We start from the raw sequence: 16,627 nt of genomic DNA, 5'->3' as shown, positions 1-16,627 counted from the left end.
ATGGCGATAACAGAAGCAGTAAAAGAGCTCTTGTACCTCCGATCATTTTGCTCGTCGCTTGGCATCACCATTCCGCAGCCTGTTATCCTATTCTGCGACAATCAGTCAGCTATCGCCTTGACGCAAGGGAGTGCTCTATCACATAATCGTACGAAGCACATTGATGTCCGATATCATTTCGTACGTGAACAACAAGGTATCGACTACCGGCACGTCCCGTCAGAGAATAATCTTGCAGACATTCTTACGAAGCCCGTGACCACAACTTTACACGAGCGCATGGTCCGGATGCTCCAGATTGCGGGGGCATGTTGAGAGAACAATCATATAACATCCGGTGAACTTTAATACCGGATATGACCTTTCATTAAATTAGCGAATCATAAGATACTTGAACTATTACGTCATAAACGCATGTTGAACGTTTTTACACAGATACATATTTTTTTTACTCGTTGTTGTTACCAATATATTGATATTATTCTTTGGTGTAATAAATGTAAAAAGAGAAACGATGTCTCTCCATTCAATACACTCAACATTAAGATGTACAAAAGTGTTCGACATGCTGTTGGCCAGTTCTGTAACGTATACATGATATAGCTAATATTGTTGTACGGTGGACAAAACAGAATATCTTTTAGAAATCATGATTCGCGCACATGCACAAGATAAGGGTGGCGGTAGTCATGATCTTTGATTTTCCTGTCCAGAATACGAAGGCGTTTTCGGTATGATACGATGAATTCTCTAAAGCGTTTACACTATGTGCTTTGACCTGGCCTGGTCAAGCCCTGATGTGAACGTTGTTTATATTGCCCAGAAAAGGCCGGCCTGGACCTGGTCTAGGCTAAAATATTCAGGCCAATTAACAGCAGAAGGTGGCCCGGACCAGTCCTGGACCTTACCTAATTACCTATTCCTCAGTGGCGTAGCCAGCCTGACGATTTAGTCATGCTATGCAAATTTTATGTTATTATCATTATTCATTTCTTTAGAAATTCATTGTTTTCACAGTCAATGATCACCAAAATATTAGCATAGCATGACTAAATTGTCGGGCTGGCTACGCCACTGCTATTCCTGACAAATTTTGAACCTAATAGTATGATTTGTATAGGGATCCATATGGTATTATCACTTTTCGGCGTGTTTTGAGTCTTTTTTCAGGTATTTCGTCAATTATTTTGAATGGTTTGCCATCCACATGTACAAAAACATTCATTTGGAGGAGTCGTTTTAGGGTAAAAACCCCTCCCACTCCCACTTGAATTTAAAACGTCTCTTTTTCGTCTTAACGATCAGTGTGCATGGCGATATAGTTACTGGAAAAAATATTCACCCAAATATCTATAGTTATCTATATTTTGTCTTTAAAAAATAATAACATGATTCGGAAACATTCTTTAACTTCTTAGACCCCATGAAAGAATCACATCCACTTTTACTTGTTCCATTTAGGGCTGAAAGAAAAAAGGTTTGCGTGAGAATATTGTTTGTTGAAATATTTTTTCATATCTTCCAATTTTTGTTCCCTGGTCATAGTCGACAGTTACTTAGGAGTCCTAAGCCTTGTGCATTGGGGTTGTGATTGAGTTGAATTTATGCAACGGGTTTTTGCTTTAGGAATTTACCTTTGAGAGAATTCGAATTAAGGATTTGATATTCCTAGGCTTTATGAATATGATATTAAAGTCCCTTAATTAACGCGATAACGTTCATTAATTACGCAACCGAAGTGATTTTTGATCGCCATTATTTTCCCTTCGCTGTTGCTATGATACAATGCTGTTGCTATGATACAACACTGTTGCTATGATACAATATGCTGTTGCCATGATACAATGCTGTTGCTATGATACAACACTGTTGCTATGATACAATATGCTGTTGCTATGATACAACGCTGTTGCTATGATACAATGCTGTTGCTATGATACAATGCTGTTGCTATGATACAATGCTGTTGCTATGATACAATGCATTTGCTATGATACAATGCAACAACTTAAATATTAAATATTCAACTAAATTTTATGAATATTCGAATTGACGTCGCCAGCATCGATAAGGAGATCATTATTTATATTACTAGATTAATATTACTATTACTATATTATTTTTTATAATTGTGTTGTGTTTATAATCGGTTGTATCTATGTTGTTGGTTGATAAAATAAAAATAATCGTCGTATTGTCTTTTCAAATAAGCGACATTGATATAAATAATGAACTGAAAACTTAGCCACATCAGTCCACATGCACCTTACCGCTTACTGGCCTGCATGACAATTTTGATCAAGAATTGAAACGCCCCGAAGCTTGATAGGTTTTCATTAAGATTGTAGTAAATACATTTAGTGTAAGATCATAAAAAGTAGTTTTTCACGGCAAATTCACATCCAGCCACATTCGATTTGTCCTCTGAAGTAATAAACTTGGTTTGTTAGAGTTTTTGTTCACGCGCAGAGGTCTCGTACCGAGTTTTTCTCGCCGACCGACCTCTCACGCCTTCTGGGGACTGTATGAAATGCTCCTTTTACTATTCTCTTAATCGGAACGGTTTATTATTATTTCACGCTACAAAAATACACAAATTCTACATTACAAACACAATACACAGATTTTCGATGTCCCGTTAGAAAGTACATCTAGCCAAACAACATTAAGAAACGAACTAGAGATTCACTATAAAGGGCGACAAGGTACACTACAAATTCGCCCGTAGAGTGCGAGAACATATATATTACATATGTGTGTTACAATCGAGCTCCTACCGTTCGAAGTCTTCAATAGGAAGCTATTGTCCTCCACAGTACTCACTAACTATGAATTATTCATAAAACACGACCGAAATATTGTAAACGATGCAGCAACCTTTTGTAGTTTTATTATGCAAATTCCTCGACCAACAACGATTTTTGTTATATCAGGCCACCCATTTAGTCGGGCTAGCGGGCACAAATCAGGCTGCTGTCAAAGGCCGGACCAGTTTTATAACGAGGAAAATTTATTACAAAGCTAAAGATTTTGCCCGTTGCGATTGATATATGCAATCACGCATAGTTTAAAGTAAAAACACGAACGTCATTATGTGAGAGCCATAATTTTTATGAGGTAAATAATATTTTTTCTTTGCTGGCGAAAATAACAATGAACTATTTTTAAAAAATAGATAAAAAAATACGATCGCATTTGCGGTTCGTTTCCGAACTGAATGTTATGAACAGCTGAGAACGAGAACACACTAATTAAACCTCTGCCTTGATGTTCGCGTCTCGACTTCGGTGTGACCTCGGTTCAAACGCGATAAGACCGAGGTTAACCCCGGTTTTTGTCAGGTTATTTCTGGACAGTAATGTCCTTCCTGTTGTAAGTCATAGAATTAGCAACACAGTTTGTTGTAGGAAACTATTTTCAAACACGAAAAAACCTACCAACAGCATCCATAGTTGATATCATGACAAGGATAGTCGCAGATGTAGAATTTAGGAGGACAGTGAAGGATGGGTTTTAGATAACATTTACCACCAATGTCTTCGCAAAAAGCTTTTTTCATTCCTTCGCCACCTACAATATGTTATAATGAAAGCGCGACGTGTTTAAAGACGTATTTGTGTGTATAATATTATGGCGCGCCAGCTATAATAATTACTCTAATTTTCAACTGCAAGTCAACTGCAACAATTATCCGAAAGGACATCACAAAGTTGCGGGTTTCAGTCAATGAATTAGCGAGTAATATAACTATAAAAACCACAAGAATAGAAAAAATAACGTTTACTGGCATGCAAAGGAAGGCATAAAAAAAATAAGTCATTAAATTCCACGCACTTCCTTAGCTATCACCCTGTCCTTACAGGGCCGTACGCAGGATTTTTGAGCTGGGGGGGCAGTGAAGTTCCACTCACGACATATTCATAATAATATTTTAGAATTAGAATAACAATAATCGACGTCCGGGAATTTAAAGCATCATCCTGCTGACTAGATTGGTTATTGGTATACAATAGAATATTACGTCATAGAGTTTTAATTAACATATAATCAGTGTATCCCACACAGATTTTTAAATACGGTACCCAAATATAAAGAAGTGCTGTAAAAGCACAGTATTTAGAGTTCATGATTGGGCCAAACAAAATTGTCATTGTACGTCTTGTTGGTGAATCATCATCACGACATTATATGCGCCATTTTGCTTTTCGTGCGTAAACATCGTCTGCGGTTGGAATATTCGAAGAATCTTGATTAATCATAAGCATGGTAAGTCCACTTAAGCGTTCTTCACCCATTGACGCTCGTGTCCATAACTTAAGGCGCCTAAGTGCTGAAAATGACCTTTCACAACACACACTTCCAACAGGAACTGTCAAGAAAATTGTTAGGATCTTACTAATTGCTGGATAGAATGCAGCATCACACTTTGTTATAGCATCACACGCATTCTTTGGTTTCTCTTTCAAAGGAACATCGACGAATTTCTGTTTCCATCGTACAATTTCCGTATCAAAACCACTTAGCTGGGTAAAAGTAAGAAACTTTCCAAAGAACTCTTTTATATCGTCCAATTTTGCAACAGTTAGAGTCTTCAGATAGACTGGTACAAGTGTTTGGGCAGCTAACAATCCCTTGTGCTCAAAAGCAAATCTTGTCTCAATCTCCTCAACAACCCGATCGATGAAGGGATAGTAGACATTAATTCTGTAATAATCTTCACAAGTTTGATTTGCGTTACCAGAATTTGCGCGATGGCGCTGATTTCTTGCAGTACGTGGCTTTGTAATTTCAACTTCAACAGCGTTTCCCACAGTCTGAATTCTTTCCCATACTTTATTCCAAGAATCATCTGCTCGTGCAGTTCTTATACATTCTTTTGCCCTGTTTACTTCTGCGTATGCTTCTCCAAGATTGCATTCTTTTGCTTGCAATATTTTGGTGACTTCTGCTGTAAATCCTAAAATGGATTGTACTACAACGAGAGCCACGATGAATTGAGGAGATTCCATTAAGCGTATATATGCATTAGCGTTGCCCCTTGGTTCCCCATTACTTTGGTCTGCAATCTGTTCGAGTGTTTTAAGTACAGAAGAATATTTAGCTAACAGTGCTGAAAGTGTTTCCACCCTGGAACTCCATCTTGTAGGACAAAGTTTTGGTACAGTTTTTGTCTTTGTTCCTCTTAAAATTGCCTTTTTCGACTTGTTAAAGCCATGATCCTGAATACTGCTTCCATCTTCATCGCTTTTTTGTTCTTCATCGTTGCTACTTTCCTCGTCGTTCACCTGTCCTTGATTTTCCTTATCGTTTTCATCTTCGTCTTCTTTATTCTCATCTTCCTCATCAGCTTCAGTCAATAAAGCTGTTAATTCGTCATCAACCCCAGTGGCTGCAATCTCTACAAATATATGCTTTCTTTTTGCGCCATCTCCTAAAAAACGTGTAATTTTCCCTACATTGTCGAACAAATCCCGAATGGAATCAATGCCTGTGCAAGCGCCCGCAAGTGCTAGATTCAGCACATGAGAACGGCAATGTACATAAACTGCATTTGGATAGTGATCAGTCACTTTTTTGTGCAGACCATTTTTGCTCCCACTCATCACGGATGCACCATCATATCCTTGTCCAACAAGAGCAGTCAGATCCAGTCCCCATCCTTCCAATGTTGGAATCAAAACATCATAGACGGACTGTGCGTCCATCTTTGTTAACTTGACAAAGCCCAAGAACTCTTCGCATACTTCCAATTTGCTATTTACAAATCGTATACATATACTCATTTGCTCGGTTGAGGAAACATCTGTTGTTTCATCTGCCATTAAACTCCAATACGTCTGTATTTTGGCAATTATTTTCTCTCGAATTATGGACTCGCATATTGAAATGATTTCATTTTGGATGCGAGGAGATGTAAATTTTGCATTCCTTGGAGAATATTGCAAATGATCTTTCAAAGTTTTGTCAAATTCTGATTTCCAGTTCAGAAAAAAAATCAAATTGCCATTTTCCTCACCCCTTTTCTTAATCCAATTTCCTCTTAAGGCTATTCCTCGCATTCCCAATCTGATAATTGTGTCAATAATAGATAATAACCCCATTTTTGAGCGAACTTGTTGCTCAGATATTTGTTTAGAAAGTTTTGCTGCAATATCTGTTCCAGGTTGACGGGTGCTTAGAAAATAGTAGACCATTTCTTCTGCAGCTTTATGGGCTTCACTTAACATGTGATTATTGATGTAGCTATTTTTCCCGGTCGCTTTCTTCCAATTTCCAAATCCACATGACACAAATGGAGAGACATGTAAAGTAGATGAACTTCTTGAAAAGTTATTTTTCTCTCCCCCAAAGCAAATACAGTATGCGCAGAAATGCTTTGTCCTTTACAATGCTATACCGTACCACGGTCTGTCTTGTAACCAAGACGAGTTAAACTCCTACCTGCTGTAACAGGATACTGAAAACATTCGGGCAAAAGGAACTGGATGTCAAAAAAGATAGTTTATCGTCATCAGAAAGCTTTTTGAAATATAAAAGGAAGGGTCATTGATATCATGAACAACCGATGTTGCAGTTTGTTTTGTTCCTTAGTAGAACACAAAGGCAGACTGATATCATTATCAGGTGTTGGCCTGGAAATTTCCGCTTCGAAACTAGAACAAAATCAACAAATAATATTTGCAAAATCATAACAAAATTAGGGTCTCATTTTTGCTAAATAATCATTATTTAGCATAGAAAAATATTAGTGCACGAAAAAAAACAATGATTCGTACCTGTTTAAGTTTATAGCAGTGACTGGTTGAAATTGAAGAGTTGTTTGACGTAGTTTTTTAGCACTTGGTTCCATAATTCATAAGTTTATAAGTATATGAATAATTCAAAATGGCGGTCTTTGTGTTTACCGATTACAGCCTGGTACCTAGTTATGGACAGTTATGGACAGTGGTGGACATTCCACTGAACTCAATATATATATATCGAATATTTTTTGAATTGAGCCTTGTTTCCTAACGTTTGCGTGAATGCAATTACAAAATCTACTACATTTTAGAAATTGCAAGTTGGCTTTCCCATAAGGGGGGCAGCTGCCCCCCCTGCCCCCCCGCTGCGTACGGCCCTGTGTCCTTATGATAAGTGATCCAACATGTTCACATAATCAACAATCTGCACATCCCACATGCATGCTCACATGTGCACCCTAATGATTCCCACGAGAATCTAGTTTACCTTTCTTGCCATGAACACCAAAACCTGCTACAAAGATCATCAGCAACAGACAAATGTTCACACGAAAATTCATTTTTTCTACATGTGTGAGGAAATATGTGTATTAAAAAATTGTGATGCAGAACACAAAACCACCAAAATCTATGGTAACATTATATTTCCTGATGTATAATGTAACATGATGAAAAATTTCATTTTTATACGACTACAATATCAGATCACAACACAAAAGAAAATTTGGAAATCAATTTTATCCTGCAAGCATTCAAAAACAAGATCAAGCTTACCTCAGTTTGTAGTCGGCCTATTTCAAAACTTCGAAGAGAAACTTCATCTAAACAATGATTTGCAGTTCTATTGACCTGCGATATATATAACAACTATATTATTAGTTGATCTAAAAATAAAAGAAATAATGATTTTTTGAGAATTTCGTCAAGGATATATCTATTGTCATTTGTCATAAAAGTATTTATATCGCTGTGTCGGATACGCGTGTCTCGGCTGTAAATTACCAATATCGATCAGTAACGTCCTTTCCGATGGCCGCGTGTGAACGAACGCGCGTATGCGTAACCTGCGAGCCTTTCCATAATAAAAATATGCCTCTATAGATCTAAAACATATGTTTGTTTGCATGCATGCTAGGATATTATTTATCTCTTCGAGTGAGTAAAAATATGGTTAATGTGCTTTTACATTTATCGTCGGGGCTGAGTAACCATCGCTTATTATACACTCATTGAGTTGATGTCATGCATAATATCCCTACTGTTGGACACCGCCAAATTTGGAAACTTGCATGGACTTGGTGAGAAAAAAGGTTTATGAAAACTCAACAGGTTTGAACAAAAGATTTGCATTCGCACGGCAAAAACGAATCTTCTGAATTAATAGCATTGTGTATATTATAAGCCTCAAAATGGCCATTTCACAGCTGTCAGATGTGTATCATGAGCTATAAAAAGATTCCAGAATGCGTATTCAGCAGAAAAATTGACGTTTTCAAAGTTATTCAATAATTTTCTCTTTGATAGCGATACCGAAATTACATTTCGGGTTTTTGAACCAGAGATTAGATTTTCGGGTTGAAACTCCATAGACATTTGTGGATAAGGATAGAATCTAGTCTTAGAGGCGTATTCCAGTCCTAAATTTAAAATTGATAAAGCAATGCCCAATATCCTTACTCAAGGATTTTCCGTATGCACAATACTGTAATATGATGTAATCTGCAAACAAGCACATGCAGCATGCCTCTAATGTAATAGAAGTACACAGGGGCGACCTGGCCCACAGGGATGCGGGAAATAGTCCGGGCAAAATGCTGATAATGTATCAGCCACTGAAATGCACGTAGGAAGACTAATTCAAAGTGATGTTTTTTTTAACCGATCCACTGTGCATTATGATGCCAGACATATCGCATATAAAATATCGCATTTTTTCAAGTTGACATTAATTTCGCATTGTTTTTCTCAATGTCTGAATATGTAATATGGTTAGCATATATCATTACCAGAAATTTGCGACATGATAATTTGCATTTATACTAATTTGCATTTAACTTTCAGCATAATGGCCTTCAACTTTTACTATTAAATACATATAGTAAATATACAAAACCTTAAAATGTCGTTGCCCTAGACCTTGCCCACTGTTTGCCGACCTCTGGGTCAATAGAACAGCCGTTTCCCAACGTTTTAATGATCGAATTACTTACCTTAGGTATTTCTACGTTCGGCCAACTGATTGTGAACAAATGTGTATATAGCCTTCGTATTGTTCAAGTTCCTGATAAAACTGATAATATTTTTTAAAATGATTGCAGTGAAAATTCGAGCCGTACAGAAAAGTTTATACACAAATACGAAAGACAATATCTTTAACAACTTTTTTTGGTATATTACACGTCAATTCATCAACTACCTGAATCGAAATATTCGAATCAATGTGAGCGATTTTATAAGTTCGTTGACAGAACACGGACAAAACTTTGAGCAATATATTTTTAAATTTGGCAGATTACAGAAATGCTCAAGCAAAAAAATTTGGCCACCAAAACGTCTCTAAACAGCTGCTCTACCGATCTAGAGGTCGGCAAACAGTAGGCAAGGTCTAGGTCAACGGCATTTTTAAGTTTTGTATATTTACTATATATATTTTATAGTAAATGTTGAAGGCCATTATGCTGAAAGTTAAATGCAAATTAGTATACATGCAAATTATCATGTCGCAAATTTCTGGTAATGATAAGCTAGAGCTGGAATCTGAGATTCCAGGCCACATGATAGCATGTAATAATTTTTATATGTCCTTGCTGATCTCTGAGACTACCAGTATTACATAATGATTTATGAAGTCGTTCGATCAGAAAATAATCTATAAAAAATATTTAACTTTAAACATTTGCGTGATGAACATAAACAGAAATCCCAGACGCGAATTTAATATTTGACGAGAGGCGATTAGGTCGGCGGACAGAATGGTCGAAGAGGTTCATGTCTGTAATCCATGTGTAAAAATAAATACACATGTAATTGTTATCATCTTACTTGGCTTTATCATCCACCTACCTCGATTAAACTCCTAGCGCTGATTCATCTCCAAACCTTCCGCTGATTCGTTGATCTAAGAATAAAAGGAAAAATACCTTCTAAGTCTTTCGACAAAGATAGTTTTCTTGTCATAAAAGTATTTATATCGCAGTGTCGGATACGAGTGTCTCGCGGTTGTAAATTACCAATATCGATCAGTAACGTCCTTTCCGATGGCCGCGTGTGAACGAACGTGCGTAACTTGAGTCTTGTGAGCCCGCCCATTCTAAAAATATACCTCTATAGATCTAAAAAAAGCAAAATTTTCCATTTCGATTCTAGAGATATATAATACTTAAACAAATTCAAATTAATTCGAGACATAGCACTTGGGTCCTCTTCTAGCTAGAAACGTCACAGTAGGCATTCAGCACAAATTAACGTAGTACAGACTTGCAAATTATTTTTAACAAGACGCCTGTTCTGGCGTTAACTCCGGCGTGGCGCGCACGTGCCAGTCTTCAATATAAAGCTTCTGAACATAAACAATACATTTCATATTCATTTAGACGCCTTGCGAACCTAAATGTTGTTCGATCGCGAAATTCAGAAGCACATCGTACTTTAAAAAGTAGAGAGGTTCAATTGTTCAAAAATGTAAATAAACGGCATGATACATTTGCTTTGTCTTACACTTTGCCTTTGGAATTTGCGCTTATATAGTTATATAAAATCTTAAATCCTGCATGTGCAAACTATGACGAGTCAAAGCGCCCATACACGTTCAACGCGCCCATACACGACCACATCATCTTGTTAAACGGCGAAATAGCAGCGATATTATTAAAATAGGACCAAAATCTACATGTATTAAATATATTCTTACCCCAATTCAATCTAAACTTAGTCGAAAAGCATGAAAAGAACGGTTTATTTGTTGCTCTTGGAGGAATTGCCGTATCATGCGAGCGAATCGAATCGCGCATCGCAAAATTAGCGAAAGCTGTGCACCACAACATTTGGCAGATAAGACTGGGACGTAGATAAATACGGTTACATACACATTTTCAATACTACAATGTTTCGCGCCATTCAGACTTGCGACGACGAAAACTGAAAAAAAAAACAACAACAAAACAAAACCGGGGCGAATTTTCAACTCCGTCGCTGACGCCGGAGTAATAAAGCAAAGAGGCATCGAGATTGCAACAAATATGTCAATTATTCAGTTCAATATGGATCTGTCCAGAAATAACTGACCTAACACTACGGTTGCGGTCTTGGCCAATCGAAACCGCAGACGACTGCCGAGAAAAAATACGATCGCCGTTGCCGTTCGCTTTCAAACGGAACGTTATGAACTGCTGAGAACGACAATTTACACAATAACCAAATCCAAAACGTCTTAAGAAATGCCTGTCAGACCTTATTCGACCGAGGTTCAACTTGGGCTCACCGCGGTTAACCTATACGTAGGTCAAACGGCAGTTTTTTGTTAGGTTATTTCTGGACAGTACCGTGAATTGCGTTTTTGTTGTTCCACGTAAACTGTCTCTCTATTTTGGAGTTCACAGATGTTATCATTTTACCACGTTCATATTTAATTTAAAAGGCGCCTTTCGGTCGGTAAATTGTGCGATATTGAAAATCTTAGGGGACAAATTTAAGCAGCCTGCAAACATTACGAGATGCACCAATTAAAACCTTACAGCCAAACATAATCCGCAGTTTTTGCAAAGAGGGCTGCATGCAATATTACTACTGAAATATAGATCAGCATCTGCATATCCTGTCTTCTAGATATATTCTCTCGAACACAATGGATTTCCGTCTGAATATTTGTCTGTTGCTGGCACTTTTCGTGGCATTTTCTGCTGTTAACGGGCGTAAAGCATTACCAGGTAATATTTTCTTTCTGTCTTTCTCACTCTTTTCATAATTATTTCATTTTAATTTATGATGCCTTCATGTCAGCAGACGTTCCAGCCCCTTGTTACCACCATGGCATCTGCGTCTATAATTTGCGCCTTTGTCCCACAGGCACTGTTCCGTGCCATTATTTTTGTGTATCCCCTTGGCGCTGCTGTTGGTAAGTATCTTTTACTGCTGTCTTTTCCATATATATATTCCCCATTTCAACAGAATAAATTACTCTCACAATTATCGAAAACATGAAAATGATATCTCAAAGAAAAAAGTAAAAATCAATACTTAATTCATACGTGCTCGAATGCCACTGATGGGAGCTAATGAGCCTTGCTTAATTTCCGATTGAGAACAAAAACTTTCAATTGTAGGACATCACCAATCAATTCTTCCAACACTATTTTAACGCTAACCTTCTTCTTTTTAGCCTATATCGCGGTGGAAAATAGAAATGTATGCGATCCAGTTTACTTTGATTAAATGGGTGGATAAAAATTCCAGTCTATATTTGAGTGAATAAACTAATTTGAGAGACAACTTCGTTCATAATGATCTCTTGGTTTCTAATAGAAAGTTACAATAATACAACAAATGGTCATCGGTTTTTCTACTACTTAATCTAAATTGACTTTATACTTCCCGCTTTTCTGAGCATCATTGTGAATAAATCACAATTTTTTACCAAGCAAATAATTTTTGTATTACAGTATTATATACGAAATCGTGGATAACGCCAATAGGACTGAAAATCCCTTGTGTTTTATATCTTAATAACGTATGTAAAATCAAGTCGCAAGGTAATTAACGCCCAAATTAAAATTGCTTTGATCATTAGCCTTTGTCGTCAATCCAAATCACCTTCCAGACACAGGGACAGCGGAAGATCGTTAAAATCAAGTATTCATATATTCTCGATTCATATGAGAAGCCATATGAGCAACACAAGCTTGAGTCTAACAAGTTAACTTTAACCGTAACACGAGAACGAACCATTATGCAAGAATGTTAATTACTTGTGCTTAGAATTTATGCTTGTTACCCTCATCCCCCCCCTCCCGAATATATTTAAAATAAAAACTATAATAAAAACTAAATTATAATACCTCGTCACGTTTCGTAGTCTCAAAGCGACAAGTTATTTCGCTTTACAAACTCTTTTGCACACATTATAACAAGCAAAAGTATTTTTGGAATTATTCAATTAAATTCAAGAAATAAATTAAATATTGATCAGTAAAATCCGGGGTTTCACACGGAAATCTGTTTCTTCATAATTCCAGATAGTTAGTCGACGGTGGGTCGGCAAACTATAAAAATAGCAACAACATTTATTAATAAGTAATACTTAAAATATCATAATTTATTTTATAGTTTTCTCAATTCTTGTTGGTTAATTTCCTGGCAAATATCTGCGTGTAAAGTATAGTATGAGCATGCGCACTGTTTAGAGGAAGTACATGCTAAAGTAAAACACAGCTACAGCTAAAGACTAAACGAAGCAAAAGTACGGATTCATAATATTATAAGAGCTACAAAGTATTTTAAATAGGTAGATGTGTAGACAGTGTCTATTTTTTATTCCGTATTTGCTGTAATCATGCAGTTTATTTGTGTATACATGATGGTACTTGGTCGTAAGTGACATAGGCACAACTGACTATGAAAAGCTATCACACGGTCTTAAGGGTTTTTGCAATTGTAAATTTGAATTTTGATAAACAAATTTCACTACGAAAGCTTGAAAATGATGCGACCTATGCATGGATACGACTTTGTCAACTGTAACCTCTGGTCCAGAGGTTACAGTTGGGCTCTGGGTGTAAATGAAAATGCCATAGAAGATTAATCCGACAAAAAGACCAGATTTCGTTAACAAAAACGCCAAAGTGAAACTTGAGATAGAGAATCGTATAATATAAATATAATAGGGCAGCAAAAAATACAGGGCTACTGCTTTTTCGACCTGCGAGGGCAGAAATATCCAAGTGTTCAGTGTCGTGTGTGTAGCGGTATAGCCCTGTGCAATCCAGCATACTCTTTCCCCAACGAACTTCTTGTTCGCAAAAGCCTTAATTCTCATCTCCAGATATAAACCTTGTCTAAATAATTATACAGGTTCTGTTCCTCTGCTTCTACACTGATCCAGTCCACTCTCATACTTGTAAATTTGTTTTGGTATATTGCTATAATTATTCATCTCCTATGCTTATGTCATCTGTAAGACGAAAAGCTAACTTATATTAAATTGTATTGAAAAATTTTGTGTTATGGCTGTTCTTCGTATTTTTTGCTGGGTTATTATATTTATATTACGATTACGATCCACGCCTGGTTCATCAATTGCAACTATATTTGGGTAGAGAAATTATAGGTTTTTAACATGTTAGGAGTTTTATGAGCCTGTCTTGGTAGATGAAAACACGAGTGGATTTATATTCCTGCATTAGGGTCGATAGTCGCAGTTCCATTTACCAAAAACCCAGGGATATTTATCTCTAACGCGCAAAATGCCTTCTCAGAAAAAAAAACCTTCTCAGTCTCGGCCCAAAGTCGTATGTGTTTTAATGTTAATAACTCACCCAAAAGATCATGGAATGACCAAGGTCCTCCAATTTCCGTTTAAAATTGGTCCTATCAAATCATTCTGGTTTATTTCATCCAAGCAGCGAGCTAGCTGTTCGCGCGAAAACTCTTCTCTACGGTTGAAAATTGATAATATCTTCTCAGCTCGACTGCGGTCATCATAATATCTGTCACAAGATCGAATGTTGCTCCTTTCGGCAGCTGGAATATTTAATAGACCAGCAAGACTGTTCCAGTCCACAACACGACGACTTAGTCTGTACATTTCTCGAGGTGAAAGAGGTGTTGTTACCAACTGTTTTTCCAGAATACCTTTCGTCTTCGTTGATAATGTAGTTTCAGTTCCGTCCTGTGACGAGAAAATAATCATGATAATGAATCATAATCAGAACCGGCATTTACAACAGCTTTTTTTTCCTAACTGAAGTTTTTTCCTGCATAAAAACTAGCATCATGATAATGAAAATTATAATAATGTTTTATCATCATAAAATTATTTCATACCTCTCAATACTAATTATTGTTTTTTATTATATAATATGCAGTGTTTTATTGACGAATCCGCCATTTTGAAAAGCAAATAACACATAAATGCGATTATTCAGGATAATAACACATGTGCGATTATCGTGTTTGATCCACCGATCTGGAATTAGGAAGGGGGATAAAAAAATTGGAATGAAAATATGCAATTTATTTCTCGTGTTGTGAAAGATATCTCACTCGTTCGCTGCTCTCACTCGTTCGATATCATTCTTAACACTAGAAATAAATTCCTTATTTCAAGCATCCATGCATGTATTATTCTCTCTATATATAATATTTCTTATTTCCCGATAGGAGATTGACAGTCCTTTAAAAGTTTTATATATTTTAAGTCTGTATACCACAATTCAAATCTCTCTATATCTCTATTTAGATTCTATATCTCTATTCAAAATTCGACACCTCTATTCAAATTTCCGTATCTCCATTTAAATTTCTATATCTCTATTCAAATTTCTACACCTCTATTCAAATCTCTATATCTCAATTCAAATCTTTATATCTCTATTTAAATCTTTATATCTCTATTAAAATCCCTATATCTCTATACAAATCTCTATATCTCTATTTAAATCTCTATACCTCTATTTATACCTCTATATCTCTATTTAAAACTCTATATCTCTATTTGAATCTCTATACCTCTATTTAAATATATAAATCTCTATTCAATTCTCTATACCTCAATTCAAATCTCTACATATCTCTATTCAAATCACTTTATCTCTATTGAAATCTCTATATTTCCATTTAAATCTCTATACCTCTATTTAAATATCTATATCTCTATTTAAATCTCTATATCTCGTTTTGAATCTCTATATATCTCTATTTAAATCTCTATATCTCTATTTATATCTCTATATCTCTATTCAAATCTCTATACGTGAATTGAAATCTCTATATATCTGTATTCAAATCACTTTATATCTATTTAAATCTCTATATCTCTATTTAAATCTCTCTATATATATCTCTATCTGAATCTTTATATCTTTATTTAAATCTCTATATCTCTTTTTGAATCTTTATATCTCTATTTGAATCTTTATATCTCTATTTAAATCTCTATATCTCTATTCAAATCTCTATATCTCTATTCAAATTTCTTCACCCCTATTTAAATCTTTATCTCTATTTAAATCTTTATATCTCTATATAAATCTGTATATCTCTATTTTAATATCTATATCTCTATTCAAATCTCTATACCTGAATTTAAATTTCTATATATCTCTACTAAAATCACTTTATATCTATTTAAATCTCTATATCTCTTTTTAAATCTCTATATCTCTTTTTAAATCTCTATATCTGTATCTGAATCTCTATATCTTTATATAAATCTCTATATATCTTTATTTAAATCTCTATATATCTATTCAAATCTCTTTATCTCTATTTAAATCTTTATATCTCTATTTAAATCTTTATATCTCCATTTGAATCTCTATATCTCTATTCAAAAACTATATCTCTAATTAAATTTCTATATCTCCATTTGAATCTCTATATTATCTCTCTTCAAATCTCTACATCTCTATTCTCTATTCAAATCTCTATATCTCTATTTAAATCCCTATATCTCTATTTGAATCTCCATATCAAAATCCTATGATTAATTTTTCCCTTTTCTCGCTAAAGGATATCGACACATTTTACATGCAAATAGATGAAGAAATATAGACGTTCTCAGGTTATGTTGGAGTTATGTTCGAAAAAAATGGCCCGAACATCGCTAACCATGCGTGGGCAAATGACAACAGAATAGATTTTGACGGCGGGAAAATTATTGACACAAAAAT

At 35.6% G+C, this 16,627-nt stretch overlaps 1 protein-coding gene and 1 pseudogene across 1 annotated transcript; one reads left to right on the top strand and one right to left on the bottom strand.

The window, feature by feature from the left end:
- Positions 1-4,184: 4,184 nt before the first annotated feature.
- Positions 4,185-6,227, bottom strand: LOC114519730. The gene has a single exon (XM_028539898.1). It carries the CDS (start codon positions 6,225-6,227, stop codon positions 4,185-4,187), a length of 2,043 nt encoding a protein of 680 aa, XP_028395699.1.
- A 9,186-nt stretch (positions 6,228-15,413) lies between these two features.
- Positions 15,414-16,440, top strand: LOC114519729 (annotated as a pseudogene).
- The last annotated feature ends 187 nt before the right edge of the window (positions 16,441-16,627 follow it).

Source organism: Dendronephthya gigantea, unplaced genomic scaffold (genome assembly GCF_004324835.1).
Source record: "Dendronephthya gigantea isolate DGI-Jeju-01 unplaced genomic scaffold, DenGig_1.0 000014F, whole genome shotgun sequence".
NCBI classification, from domain to species: domain Eukaryota; kingdom Metazoa; phylum Cnidaria; class Anthozoa; order Malacalcyonacea; family Nephtheidae; genus Dendronephthya; species Dendronephthya gigantea.
Note: the sequence above shows the minus strand (reverse complement) of the source record. Positions and strands in the feature narration are given on the sequence as shown.